This window comes from Heptranchias perlo, chromosome 3, assembly GCF_035084215.1.
Source record: "Heptranchias perlo isolate sHepPer1 chromosome 3, sHepPer1.hap1, whole genome shotgun sequence".
Lineage (NCBI taxonomy): Eukaryota > Metazoa > Chordata > Chondrichthyes > Hexanchiformes > Hexanchidae > Heptranchias > Heptranchias perlo.
The window spans coordinates 9,827,660-9,842,450 of NC_090327.1; the positions used below are offsets into that span (position 1 = coordinate 9,827,660).

Sequence of the window (14,791 nt, forward strand, 5' to 3'; positions counted from 1 at the left end):
TGTTATTTATAGTGTGTATTAAACTGTAAAAAGCACATTGGTATCCTTTACATCATTGAGAAAATATAATGGCATGCAATTATGTTCTTTATGAGTGCAACAGTTCACTGGAAAGTGCTCTGATGCTCAGAGGTGGCTACAACATGTGTTTATGATACCTTTGTTCGTGGTAACTATAGGGAACTATAAACTAGTTAGCTTAATGTTGGGGTAGGAAAGATAATGGAATCTTTACTCAAAGATATAATAGAAAGACATCTAGAAAATGAAAATGTAAGAGTAGTCAGCACGGATTTCAGAAGGGAAAGCAATGCTTGAGCAACCTGATTGCATTATTTGAAGACGGAACAGAAAGAATAGACAAGGGAAATGCAGTCGATGTAATATATTTGGATTTTCAGAGGGCCTTCGATAAGGTACCGCATAGTTGACTCAAGACTAAGGTTGGAGCATGTGGAGTCGGGATAGGTGGCAGAATGGATAGCAAGTTGGCTACAAAACAGAGTAGGGGTTAAGGCTAGCTACTCAGACTGGCAAAAGATGGGAAGTGATATTCCACAGGGATTGGTGCTGGGACCACTGTTGTTCACAATTTACATAAATGATTTGGACTCGGGAATTGGAAGTACAATTTCAAAATTTGCGGACGATTCCAAATTGGGGGGGGTTGTAGTTAATACAAAGGAAGAATGCTTTAAAATGCAAGAAAACATTAATAAGCTTGCAGAATGGGCATGTAATTGGCAAATGAATTTCAATATACACCAGTGTGAGGTGGTGCATTTTGGTAGGAAGAATAGAAGGCCATGTACTGTTTGGATAATAAGAGTCTAAATGGGGTGGAGGAGCAAAGGGATCTTGGGGTACAGATACACAAATGACCAAAAGGTTAATAAGTCCATAAAAATCAAGAACTGGGGTTCATTTCTAGAGGGATAGAATTGAAAAGCAGAGAAGTAATGCTAAACTCGTCTGGAACCTTCGTTAGACCACACTTGGAGTACTGTGCACAGTTGTGGTCTCCAGGATATAGAGGCATTGGAGAATGTGCAGAAAGATTCACAAGGATGATACCAGAACTGACAGGATATAATTATCAGGAAAGACTGAACAGGCTTTTCTCTAGAAAAGAGAAGGCTGAGGGGTGACTCGATAGAGGTTTTTAAGATAATGACAGGATAAATGTAGAGCAAATTTTTCTACTTGTGGGGGAATCCAAAACTAGAGGTCATCAATATAAGCTAGTCACCAATAAATCCAATAGGGAATTCAGGAGAAACCTCTTTACCCAAAGAGAGGTAAGAATGTGGAATGCGCTACCACAAGGATAGCTGAGGCAAATAGCTTAGATGCATTTAAAGGGAAGCTAGATAAGTACATGAGGGAGAAAGGAATAGAAGGTTATGCTGATAGGGTTAGATGAAGTAGGGTGGGAGGAAGCTGGTTTGGAGCATAAGCACCGACCTAGACCAGTTGGGCCGAATGGCTGGTTTCAGTGCTGCAGACTCGATGTAACGCAATGTGACTCGATGTAAATGGTGTATTTTTCTCACAGTGCATTTATTCAGCCTCTATGTTGAGAATTCACTTGTATTCGATGTTGGTCCTCAACTATGGAACTATAAGAGATGTAGGAATTCTGGACTGAATGGCCTGAACCTGTGCTGTAAATTTTATGTAATCTATGTGACAAAAGTTTTATCGGGAGCAGCCCCTTCAGCCCATTCTGCTTACTGTTGAAATCACGGTCAATTGAACACATTTTATTTGGTGTATTTTTAAAAATATTTATATATTTTTAAAGCCTTTTTTTTTGCGATTGGGTTGGCTGTGTTGCCAGTGTCAATAATGTCAGGAACTTTGGAACCTTTATCCAAAAGGAAGACCCACTGTTATATAATGCTGAGTGATGTAATAAGGCCCCCTAATTGCATAAACATTGTAGCTAACACATGTCTAGTGCATTTATAGCTGCACTACAGGTTTCAAGGCAGACAGTATCCTTTTTAATAGTACAACTCTCCAGCTCAGGAGAAATCTATGTGAACGTGTGCTTGAACACATGTGCAGGGTTTTTCCTCTCTCAACAATTAAAATTTAAATGCTTCGAGAGTACAAGGGGGTTGTGTGTACTCCCAAAACATTTAAACTAACTCCAGGTAGGTTTAAAAATGGCTCCCCAAGCACTTTTTAAAACCAATGGCCTGGAAATTGGTCATAAAATAACTGCGATCCTAACAGTTATTTCAGGGCAAATGGAAGAGCAAGTTCCGGCGAACGCACATTCGCACTCAAACGTAGAAATCCGGAAATTGCTCCACCATTTGCCCTGCTCATTTCAAAGCTGTGCGGGAAGGACAGCCCGCCAGCTGGAATGAATGAACCAGCGCAAATTTGCTCTCCTGCCCAGCTGGAAACAAACTAATCTCTCCATAAAAAAGGTACGCTGGATTTTTTTTTTAGGTCTAATCTAACTTTTAATGGTGTGGTAAGTCTTAATGACTACCAAACAACCTCTTTGGCACTGAAAATTAACTTTTAAAAATATGGAGTCTGATTACTTCCGATTTAACTTGTTGATGGACATTTATAAAAAATAAAATAAAAAACTTATGTCTGTCTGTCTGCTTTATCTTTTTTTTAGTTCGATATTTCTTACCCTCTCTTTATTTTATTTTCTGTAACTGATTGTACATTGAATTTACTGTTGTAGCTTTCACTTCCTGGTTCTGACTCTGCGCGGCTTGCCAAGGATGCTTCAATCTGATTGCTTGAGGGGAGAGAGAGATCCTTTCCCCGCTCTCACAGCTCACAGAAGCCCGGGGAGAGAACGCCGCACTTTTTGCAGCTCACCATTGAAGCATGTTGCTAGCTAAAAGCCCCACGAAAAGTTCATGGTTGAGTTTATAACTGGCGAGGGGCGGGCATGTCCGTTCGCCACTCAGCCCAATTTCCGGGTCATCGTGATTTCAAACCTGGATTGTGTGGGACTACTGTCTCCAGGGGGACTGGCTCCGCACTTGGGTTGGGCTCCAACTTCAGAATTTAGTGTCGGTGTGATGTGGAAACTGCTTTGCAGCAATGCTAAAATTGCAGTATAATAAATACACCCTCATGTGCCTTTTTTGTGTATCTGCCAAGCATTTTGTTCAGTTGAGGTTTACTTGATGTCTCAGCGACTGTTCCTCCTGCCATTATGTTGCAGGCTACCTACTTTCCTACAATATTAATAGGCTAAATACACAATTGGCTGTTAAACACAGGGGCCTGGAATTTCCTGCGAGGATGCGACTCAGGAGTTGCACCTGAAATAATGCCCATTCCTGCGCCCATTCAACCAATGTCAAAGTACGTTCAAATTCCCTGCCAATCTCATTAGCATACGCCCGAATGTAAAAATGGGTGTAAATCGGCAGAAATCAGCGTAAACAATTGGGACCCAAGGAAAGTGCCGAACTCACACCATGTATTCCTTTAGTATGATTATTACATTTTCAACCCATTTAACCATCATTCATGCACGTTAGGCACAGCATATTTAAGAACATGCAATCATGGAAACTTTTCAATTTTTTATGTGACATATACTGATGCTATAAAAATGCATTTCGAGAAACAAAGTACAGAGCAGGTCTCGGTGAGGATAACTTCTGAAAAAACGCTCAAAAAAATTGCAATACAACACCAGAAAAATGACTTTGTTTGCTGCTGTGGCTAAACTTCACACCCATTTTAAACCAGCATAATTGCAGGAAATTCGCACGTACAGATCTTTGGCCTCGGGGAGGAGCCATTGTAATTCGCTGTGATACGTTCGGGTGGAAGGATCGATAGATGATAGTGAAAGATCAAAGAGATTTGAATGTATTATAATTATGCGTGTAAATCATTCGTCCAATTTTCTGCGATGTTTTGGGTTGCGTGTTTGCTTTGCGCCCCGAATGCGCGTGTCTCTGGAACAGGAAATTTCGGGCCAGAATGAGTGATTTGTTTTGGAAAGTTTTCTATTCGCAGCAAACACTGATCATTTATTGGGTAGAAGCTATGATGTTTGCAGGAAGAGTAACTACTGCAGCTTGCTCCTGTCTCTCCAATATGCTTCTGTAGCAGAATTGGTGAGGTGGATTGCCTTCTCCCCAGCTTCCACCCAATCTTACTCTTGGTGGCAACATTCCCTCCGTGCTTTTTAACCCACCTTTCCTGCACAGTATGCCCGAGATTGGGAAGTCAGAGTGTGGGCACAAACCTTGTATTCCATCAAGTCTGTGCTGCCCTAGTTTATTGTTCCACCATGCAGTGTCACACCAGAGTAACACTGATTGCTATTTTTAAGAATATATCAACAATTTTTTCAAGATCCTTATGACTCAATCAAATCAATTTTAGAGAATTAGAATTAAAGCTTCTCTTCTGATTCATTGTGTCTTAATTTAGATTAGCTTTGACTCTAAGCTGTTACAGCTAACCCAATGCCTGAAGTATGATGCATAATTAGTAATTTAATTAAATAATGATATTGTTATCTTTTGTTCTAGGCGCTGTTCTTTTGGCCAGTGTGCAGGGAATTGCAGTCAATGTCGACCCAATCTTCTACACATGGCTTCTTCACCAGCCTCAGAAAGGGAATGTGAAACATAGACAACAGGTATTAAGATCATGATGGGATCAGTATCTAAAGAGTGCAATTTGTTTGCATATAACTCGCTACAGACTTTATCTTCAAGTTCCTTGTTCTGTAACTTCATTGAAATCAAATACCAAAGTTTGGTTTATTGCCATCATTATCAAAACAAACAATACATATATTTTATTTAGATTAATATATAGAATAGGTATTAGTGAGTAAAATATTTTGCTGTCTGATTTTTGGTATGTCATATACTTCTTGTTCACAAATCTTTACTTCCTTTTCACTATACAATATACACATTTCTAAAGGGAATTCCAATGTTGAAGTTCATTAAACTGAGAGAGACGCAGAGTGCCTCACCTGATCCTAATTTGAGTTTTTTAAAAAACAAATGGGTTGAATTTTGAAGCCATGATGTGGAGATGCCAGTGATGGACTGGGGTGGACAAATGTAAGGAGTCTTACAACACCAGGTTATAGTCCAACAGATTTATTTAAAATCACAAGCTTTCGGAGGCTTCCTCCTTCGTCAGGTGAGTGTGACACTCACCTGACGAAGAAGGAAGCCTCCGAAAGCTTGTGATTTTAAATAAATCTGTTGGACTATAACCTGGTGTTGTAAGACTCCTTATATTTGAATTTTGAAAGCAGACAGAAAGCCTCTACCACTTAATTGTCACCTGTGTTATGTTGATGGTTAAAAATATAAATGTTCTAATTACTAACAGCTTTTAGACACAGACAGAGGGCTCGATTTTTGGACATCCGAGCCGGTTGGTTCGTGGCGGGGGGGCTCCGAAAATCGGGGATTCCCGGGGTGGGGCCGGAGCCCGGCTCCAACCCGCCCACTTCCGGGTTCCCCAGGGACGCGCTTAGATGCGCGCGCAGCCCCCGCATGCGGGACTCCCACCGGCAATTAAAGCCGGTGGGATCCCACTTAAGACAACTAATGTGATAGTTCAGGTCGTTAGGAGACCTGATTTGTAGGATATTTTATGAGGGGTGGGATTTTCATCTCAACTAAGCGTGTATCCCGTACTGGGGGAAACACTCCCAGTTGAAATGGACGTGTTGCAGCCACCAACCTGTGGCAGCTGTAAAGGTCCATTTGACAGATGGCGGGGGGAGACCCTCACTCATTGCAGCAGGCCACTCTGTCACTTTGGACAAAGTTTGCCCTCCACCACCCTCCTCCTAACAATAAAATTCACCAACTTGTAACCTCAACCTCGGTGTGCAGACACATTTACCTACCTTGCGGACCCCCTCAATCTTCCAGATGCCATAGCCGCAGTTATGACCTCCTCGGAGGACGAACAGCATCACCAGCCTTGCCGGCCACGCCGTCCACCTCTGACACGTGGAGCTCCACGACACGTGGAGCTCCACAACACAGTGCTGTGACACATCCACCTGCACAGCAGGAGGGACGACAACCACAGAGAGAGATGCGTCACAGAGGGCACTACCCTTGCCACAGGGTCTACAGACCGAGGCTCGGCTTCTGGGACCTCTCTGAGCAGCAGTGCACACGGAGGCTCAGAGTCACTCGACATGTACTCGTGGACATCTGCTGCCTCCTTCATGCCGAGCTGCTCCCGGCTGACCCGAGCACCATCTTCTTACTTGTCACTGTCAAAGTCTCCACTGCCCTCAACAATTTCTCCTCCGCATCCTTCCAGGGTGCCACCGGGGACATCGCCGACATCTCTCAGTCGTCTGCACAAAAGAGCCCTGCAAATACACCTACACCCACTCTGCAGTGACACAATGGGTGGCATCAGTTGTGGGTCTTCATGATGATCCCCAGGAAAGTGCATTATTGCACAAACCAGACAAGATTCGCAAAGACGTGGCAGTAGTGGTGACAATATAATATGTAATGTGAGTTGATCAGAAATCAAATATAAGTAAAAACCATGACAAACCCTCAAACACCCTTGTGCATCCCCTTCATGCTCTCGACACGTTTACCTTACGCTTCCTACTGCACATATGTGCTGCATGCCCTGTGGCTGCAGCACAGGTAGTGGCAGGTCTGGTGAGGCTGACCATGAAAGAGATGCAGCAGAGGGTGAGTATGAGACAGAGCCATGAGATTGTATGAGGATTGAGTTGAGTGGTAGTCGTGGGATGAGTACTGGCAAGGTGAGTAAGTGCAAGTAAGATGAGAATGAGCTTTGAGTGTGTGTGAGGAGTGATGTGATAGAGCAGAAGGAGATGTGGGGTGGAGGCGGTGATGTGGCAGACAGAGTGTAGGGGAATGAGTAAGTGTACTCACTTTGGCTGACCTACTTAGGTCATTGAAGCGCCTCCTGCACTGAATGCAGGTGCGCGATATGTTGGTGGTGCAGGTGACCTCCTCTGCCACCTCGAGCCAGGCCTTCTTGGTGGCAGAGGCAGGCCACTTCCCACCCGCCCGCCGGGGAGAAGATCTCTGTCCCCTCATCCTCACCCCATCCAGTAGGACCTGGAGTGAGGCATGCTGTAATTTTGGCTCCATTCTGCAGCATCAGTCAGTGGAGGACTGCCCCTTTAAATAGGGCTCCTCCAGCTGACAGCCTTTGATGCGGGTGTACAATCCTCCCGCTGCGCAGCTTTCCAGCGTGAAACCCGGAAGCCAAGGTAAGTGCCTTCAATTAGGCTGCAATCGCCTGCGGAGCACCCCAAATTCACTGGGCGCGTTACCCACGCGCCCAGTCGACCCCTAGCTGCCAACCCTCCTAAAATCGAGCCCAGAGAGAGAGAATAGAGTGCCTAAGTTTTAATTGTTATTTTTCATATAAAAATAAATGAGTTGAACTTTGGAAACAAACAATAAGCTCTAATTGTCACTGGTGTTTTATCGATAGTTAGTAATTAGGATGTTTATATTTTCTTACAGCTGTGTGAGAGAGATGGTGACATACTGGCACAGATGTAAGTGTCCAGGAACTAATCTCAAAACACCAAAATCAGTGTTTGCAGAGATCCTTTAGAAAGACACAAACCAGTGCTGCCATATATAGGATCCATATCCCACCCCCTCCTCCATAATCTGATGCTGTTAGGCCCCTTATTTCCTCATATGCTAACCAGCCCAAACGTACCCTCTCTTGCTATCAAAGCAGAACTGCATCCCAGATCAGCAACCCAAATCTACCTCCCCAATACTGCTAAATTATCCGATATGTACCTAGAACTGGTGTATCTTGTGTGCCATTTTGTCGTGTATTCTCAGCTTTATAAATGGTAAGGGATATAAGATAAAAATATAGGTAGATATATTTATACTATACAAAAAAAATGAAGGCTACTTATTTAGTTTCACAGAATAATGAACAGACTTATGGAATTCAATCCCCAAGGCAGTAATAAAAATCCTAGAATGCTATTTAATAAAAATGGAATTTTACTTCCTTGTTCACGATAAATCAGTGGTCCTGATATTACCCTTCTTGGCATTAACACTACTATGGTTATTAAACACTGACTCACTGTGAGCAACAACATGGGAAATCTTTTGTATGTGTGTGCCTGTGTGTTTGTGTGTGTGTGTCGATGTAAATATGTGTGTACACGTGTGTGTGCGTATCTATGTATATGCATAAAATGTAATTATTCTCAAAGTACTATAACCATAAACAAGCTGAAAAATGTATTCTACTTGAGCATTTTCATGCTCCATCTCCCTACATTTTTTATTGTCAAAATTAATATTACTTAGTGAAATAAGTAGTTCCAACAATTGTGATTTTCCGATTGATTCAATTTTATAATTGAATTTAAATCGTTGTTTACTTTCAGCCTGTCATTCATAACATTGCATTTCAAGAAAGATTGAAACCAGCAGTAATTTTATTTTTAAAAAAATCCGCATGACCTGGGAAACTAAGTCCATTAATGAGCTGTTTTTAAAACGTGTAGATATAATATGACTGACTTATTTTTCACTGTTTTTTATTTGCTCTATCCCAGTCATTTAGTTTATTCCCAATAGGTGTATGGTAGCTGAAATAGTCAATTTCTTTTGGTTCATTTTTAAGTACACTACATGCCAAAGGGAAGTTTTTCTTTCACCTATATTTCCCCCCCCCCCCACCCCCGAATTCATCGACTACACGCTAAGGTACATTTCCATGGGTACCTGCCATTCTCCGTACCTCATCGAAGTGCCCGTTATTTATTTGTGAATCTTATCAGTGAGTGTTGGTAGGCGATTTGACTGTGGGGGCATTGCAGCTTTGCTTCATCTTGTCCTCTCAATGTTCAAACAAGCACACTCATACTTCCGACAGTAATCACTGGATAATAATTAGAATGGGAATGTGGGCTGACTTTTTTTCCCCTCTTTAGAATCATAGAATGGTTACAGCACAGAAGGAGGCCATTCGGCCCATTGAGCCTGTGCCGGCTCTTTGTAAGAGCAATCCAGTTAGTCCCATTCCCCCGCTCTTTCCCCGTAGCCATGCACATTCTTTCCCTTCAAGTATTTATTCAATTCCTTTTTGAAAGCCACAATTGAATCTGAAGATAGGAGGAGCGTCCCTACTGCTGCCTGGCTAATGTCAGTACAGGCATTGAAACTGCGCCTTCTTGGCTTGTGTGACTCAGCTACTCATTAGTTAAATTTGCTGATGCCCACCAAAGGCCAAGTTGAGGTACCTAAGGAAAAAATTACCCAATAACACAAAAAAAAATCATCACAGGACCTTTTCTTGCTTTATGTATTTGTGAAATCTGTTTTGTATGCTGGGAGTTGTGTGCAGATAAAAGATCTGCACCTGGAATTTCCGTGGGGGTTCTCCCAATCTCCTGGCATAACTTTGGTGGATGATTGGCGGAAATGGCCGTTTATGCATATTTCTGCAGGAGATCAGGAGAACACATACATATTACATAAGAGGGCTTGTAAGCAATCAGAACGCAACATTAGTGGATCTGTCCAATTTTTTTTTATTGCTAGGATTCGAGACTTGAGTATATTTTGTAACTTTTCTTTCATGAACTGCTTCCAGCTGTCCTCCCATGGGGCAGTCAATTCTCCAATAAGTATCATCTTCCATGTTCTGCTCTTTATATTGATTTGCCTGAATAGATTCCTACAGATCATCTGCAGCCAAACAACATCTGTTCCTAATAGCCCTCACTTGCAAAGTTTTCTCTCTTCCCCTGCAAACACGAACTGAACATCCCTTTTTACAGGAGCTATTTGCACTCCGCAGGCTCTCGGTTATTACTGTCAGCACTTTATTCTGTCTTTAGGTGTCGCATCCACACAATAGGATGATAGGACAAGCACTCACAATGCGGTTGTGTGCCCACCTTTTGTCTCACAAATAGAATTACATAGATTCAAATAGAATTTTCAGCACAGAAACAGGCCTTTATGCCCAACAGGTTTGTGTTGGTGTTTATGCTTCACGTGAGACTCCTCCCACCCTACTTCATCTCACCCTTTCTGTATATCCATCTATTCCTTTCTCCCTTATGTGCTTATCTAGCTTCCCCTTAAGGGCACCTATGCTATTCGCCTCAACCACTCCATGTGGGAGCAAGTTCCACATTCTAACCACTCTCTGGGTGGAGAAGATGCTCCTGTTTTGGAGCCCTAGTTTTGGACTCCCCCACAGGAGGAAACATCTTCTCTACGTCTACCCTGTCGAACCCCTTCAGAATTTTAAAGACCTCTATTCGGTCAGTGTGTTACAAGTCGATCCAAGCAGAAACTTCAGTTGGCTTGACTCTGATCCTGATATGGTACTTAATAAGAGCTTCATATCCTCTACTTCTTCCTGACTCATCCAGGTACTTTAATGACCCATCTGAACCACACTTTTTCAGTCTTGCTTTCTCTTCTCTCACTTCTATCATCATCCACTTTCCAGATTCATTCTCTGCCAACACCAGTGTGCCTCTGAACCCCCATTTCCACAGTCTCCTTGTGTATTGCCGTTGACTCTGCCCTTCAGCTTCGCACTTACTATTTCCTTCCAGATCTTAATGAGCACGGGTGGGGGCGAAACATAGAAAGTCCAGAGGTTGTTATGTAAAAGACAAATCAAATGATCAGTTCTTGTCGCTGTGGACGAGACATGTTGAAATACAAGGGTATTTTTTTGTTGCATATCAACCTAAATGTCAAGGATTTGCCACCACATGAATACTCAGGTCTTTGTACAAAAATCAATATCCTTTGACAGAAGCTTTTACTACTTCAGCTCTGCAGAGTTCGAGACCTCTGTTGAGAAAGCTTGGCTGATGCTGCCATCGCATTCTCCAATTACAAATGTCCAGCTCCTTAGCTTGGCAATCCAAGTTGTGCAAGGGCATACAGGTGGTGATGATGTATGAAAAAAAAAAGCTTGGAAAAGACTGCAAATTGTCAAGGAGCTTGGTATTACAAATTTCCAGGACATTAGAGTTCTACAAAACCAATATATTTGACTAACAAAATCTATGGTCCTATTTGTCAGGCTACAGTGGAAACTAATCTTGTTCAACACAGTCTAAAACAATTGAGACTTATAAACTTGATGATAATATCTAACTTCACGTTCACTCCATCCAGTAAGACATCTCAGATTTTACCAGGGCCCTTTTCAGTGATGGTTCTTGTCTCTACTTAAGCAAGATGTGCATATTTATGCCAGAAACATGAGCTGCCGTCGTATTGATTGAAAAAGCCAATATAAAATCTCATGCTGCTTTACATGCTGTTCATCCTTTATGTGGAATAATATTCCAGATATTGTGATCTTTATGTGCAAAAGTTAAAACAGTCAAAAGCAAAATACTGCAGATGCTGGAATCTGAAATAAAAACAGAAAATGCTGGAAAAGCTCAGCAAGTGAGGCAGCATCTGTGGAGAAAGAAAGAGTTAACGTTTCAGGTCGAAGACCTTTTGTCAGAACTAAGTTTCCAGCATTTTCTGTTTTTATATTATTAAAACAGAGTAACTATTACTAAAGAATTAATTTACTCTGCAGCACAAAACATCCTTCCTCATTCTAACAACATTTCTAAATTAGGATTATTGATTCATACATTAAGCCATGCATTAATCTCTATGCTTGGCCACTCTATCCCAAATGTGTGTTGTTTAGTTTAGATAGCAGCACTCTTAGTATTTTGTCAGTTTAAGTTTTATACCAGCCCTGGATTGCATAATTTAGGCTGACACGCCAATGAATGAGGGAGTGCTGCCTTATAGGAGGCGCCATCCATTGAATGAGATGTTGAACTGAGGTCCTGTCTGCTCGTTCAGGTGGATGTTGAAGATCCAATGACACTATTTGAAAAAGAACGGAGAACATCTGGTGTACTGGTCAACATTCTTCCCTCAACCAGTATTACAAAAAAAAATGAACCACCATTCATTTCACTGCTGTTGGGGATATTGTTGTCACAGAATAGTTCACTCCAATTCATTATGTGAAGCATTTTGATGAAGTACTAAGCTATGTAAATGCAAGTGTTTCTTTGTATTTCTTTCCAAAATACCACATGCAGCTAACCTTGTATCACACTATCTACCAGAATTGATTCCTTTGTGAGATCTTTGCCTTTGCAGCTCTTTTTAATTGCACAAAACAAAAATACCACTGTTTGCAAAGGAATGCACTTTTGTTTACATAGTGGAGAAAAGGCATCAACACAAGAACAATTTGCATTTATATAGCACTTCTAATGTAGTAAAGCGACCCGAGGCGCTTCAAGAGGAGCATTATCAGATAAAAATTGACACCGAGCCACACAAGGACATATTAGAACAGGTGGTCAAAGAGGTAGATTTTAAGGAGGAACTTAAAGGAGGCAGAGAGGTTTAAGGAACATAAGAAATAGGAGCAGGAGTAGACCATATGGCCCCTCGAGCCTGCTCCGCCATTCAATCAGATCATGGCTGATCTTCGACCTCAACTCCACTTTCCCGCCTGATCCCTTAATTCCCCTAGAGTCCAAAAATCTAGCCATCTCAGCCTTGAATATTGACTCATCATCCACAGCCCTCTGGAGTAGAGAATTCCGAAGATTCACAACCCTCTGCGTGAAGAGATTCCTCCTCATCCCAGTCTTAAATGGCCGACTCCGTATTCTGCAATTATGCCCCCTAGTTCTGGACTCTGTAGTCAGGGGAAACAATCTCTCAGCATCTACCCTGTCAAGCTCCCTCATAATCTTATATGTTTCAATGAGATAGCCTCTCATTCTTCTAAACTCCAGAGAGTATAAGCCCATTCTACTCAACCTCTCTTCATAGGACAACCCTCTCATCCCAGGAATTAATCTAGTGAATCTTTGTTGCACTGCCTCTAAGGCAAGTATATCCTTCCTTAGATGAGGAGACCAAAACTATACTCAGGACTCAAGGTGTGGTTTCACCAAAGCTCTGTATAATTGTAGCAAGACTTCCTTACTCTTATATTCCAACCCCCTTGCAATGAAGGCCAACATGCCATTTGCCTTCATAATTGCTTGCTGTACCTGCGCACTAACTTTTTGTGTTTCTTGTATGAGGACACCCAAGTCTCTCTGAACACCAACATTTAATAGTTTCTCACCATTTAAAAAATATTCTGTTCTTCTATTCTTCCTACCGGAGTGAATAACCTCACATTTCCCCACATTATGCTCCATCTGCCCCCTTCTTGCCCACTCCCTTAACTGTCTATATCCCTTTGCAGACATTTTGTGTCCTCCTCACAGCTTACTTTCCCACCACCTTTGTATCGTCAGCAAACCTGGATACATTACACTCGGTGCCTTCATCTAAATCATTAATATAGATTGTAAATAGCTCAGGCCCAAGCACTGATCCTTGCGGCACCGCACTAGTTACAGTCTGCCAACCTGAGAATGACCCGTTTATCCTTATTTTCTGTTTTCTGTCCTTTAACCAATCCTCTATCCATGCTAATATATTACCCCCAACCTCATGAGCCCTCACCTTGTGTCACAACCTCTTGTGTGGCACCTGATTGAATGCCTTTTGAAAATCCAAATATACTACATCCACTGGTTCTCCTACCCTGCCAGTTACATCCTCAAAAAACTCTAATAAATTTGTCAAATATGATTTCCTTTTCATAAAACCATGTTGACGCTGCCTAATCATATTATGATTTTCTAAGTACCCTGTTACCACTTCTTTAATAATGGATTCCAGCATTTTCCCAACAACTGATGTCAGGCTAACTGGCCTGTAATTTCCTGGTTTCTCCCTCCCTTCTTGAATAGCAGGGTAACATTTGCTACCTTCCAATCCACTGGGACCGTTCCAGAATATGGAGAATTTTGGAAGATCATAACCAATGCATCCACTATCTCTGCTCCTCTTTTAGAACCCTAGGATGTGGGCCATTGGGCCCAGGGGATTTGTTGGCTTTTAGTCCCATTGTAATTGTTATTGTGATATTGTTTTAAGTTCCTCACTCTCATTTACCCCTTATTTCCCCACTATTTCTGGTATGCTTTTTGTGTCTTCCACTGTGAGGACAGGTACAAAATATTTGTTTAACGCATCTGCCATTTCCTGATTCCCCATTATAATTTCTCCTGTCTCAGCATTTAAGGGACCAACATTTACTTTTGCTACTCTCTTCCTTTTTACATAGTTGTAGAAGCTCTTACAATCTGTTTTTATATTTCTTGCTAGTTTACTTTCATATTCTATTTTCTCCCTTTTTATCAATTTTTTGGTCATCCTTTGTTGGTTTCTAAAACTCTCCCATTCCCCAGGCTTATTATTCTTCTTGGCAACATTATAGACCTTCTTTCAATCTAATACTCTCCTTAACTTCTTTAGTTAGCCACAGGTGAATCACTTTTCCCGTGGAGTTTTTATTTCTCAATGGAATGTATATTTGTTGAGAATATTGAAATATTTCCTTAAATTTTTACCATTTTTCAACTGTCAAACCCTTTAATTTAATTTCCCAATCTACCTTTGCCAACTTACCCCTCACACCAATGTAATTGGCTTTATTTAAGTTTAAGACTCTAATTTCTGACTTAAGTACGTTACTTTCAAACTCAATGTGAAATTCTATCAAATTACGATCGCTCTTCCCCTGAAGTTCTTTTACTGTGCGATTACTAATTAACCCTAGCTCATTACACAACATCTAAAATAGCTTGTTCCCTGGTTGGTTCCATGACGTGTTGCTCTAGGAAGCTGTCTTG

General features: G+C 41.6%; 1 protein-coding gene across 2 annotated transcripts in view; it reads left to right on the forward strand.

Annotated features, from left to right (window-relative positions):
* Nucleotides 1-14,791, forward strand: part of LOC137310136 (intermembrane lipid transfer protein VPS13B-like) — an 875,231-nt gene that overhangs the window by 434,904 nt on the left and 425,536 nt on the right. For both annotated transcript variants that reach the window (XM_067978114.1, XM_067978120.1), the window contains exon 20: nucleotides 4,536-4,645. In XM_067978114.1, the coding sequence (XP_067834215.1) occupies nucleotides 4,536-4,645 (110 nt within the window). The remainder of the gene's footprint in view (nucleotides 1-4,535; nucleotides 4,646-14,791) is intronic.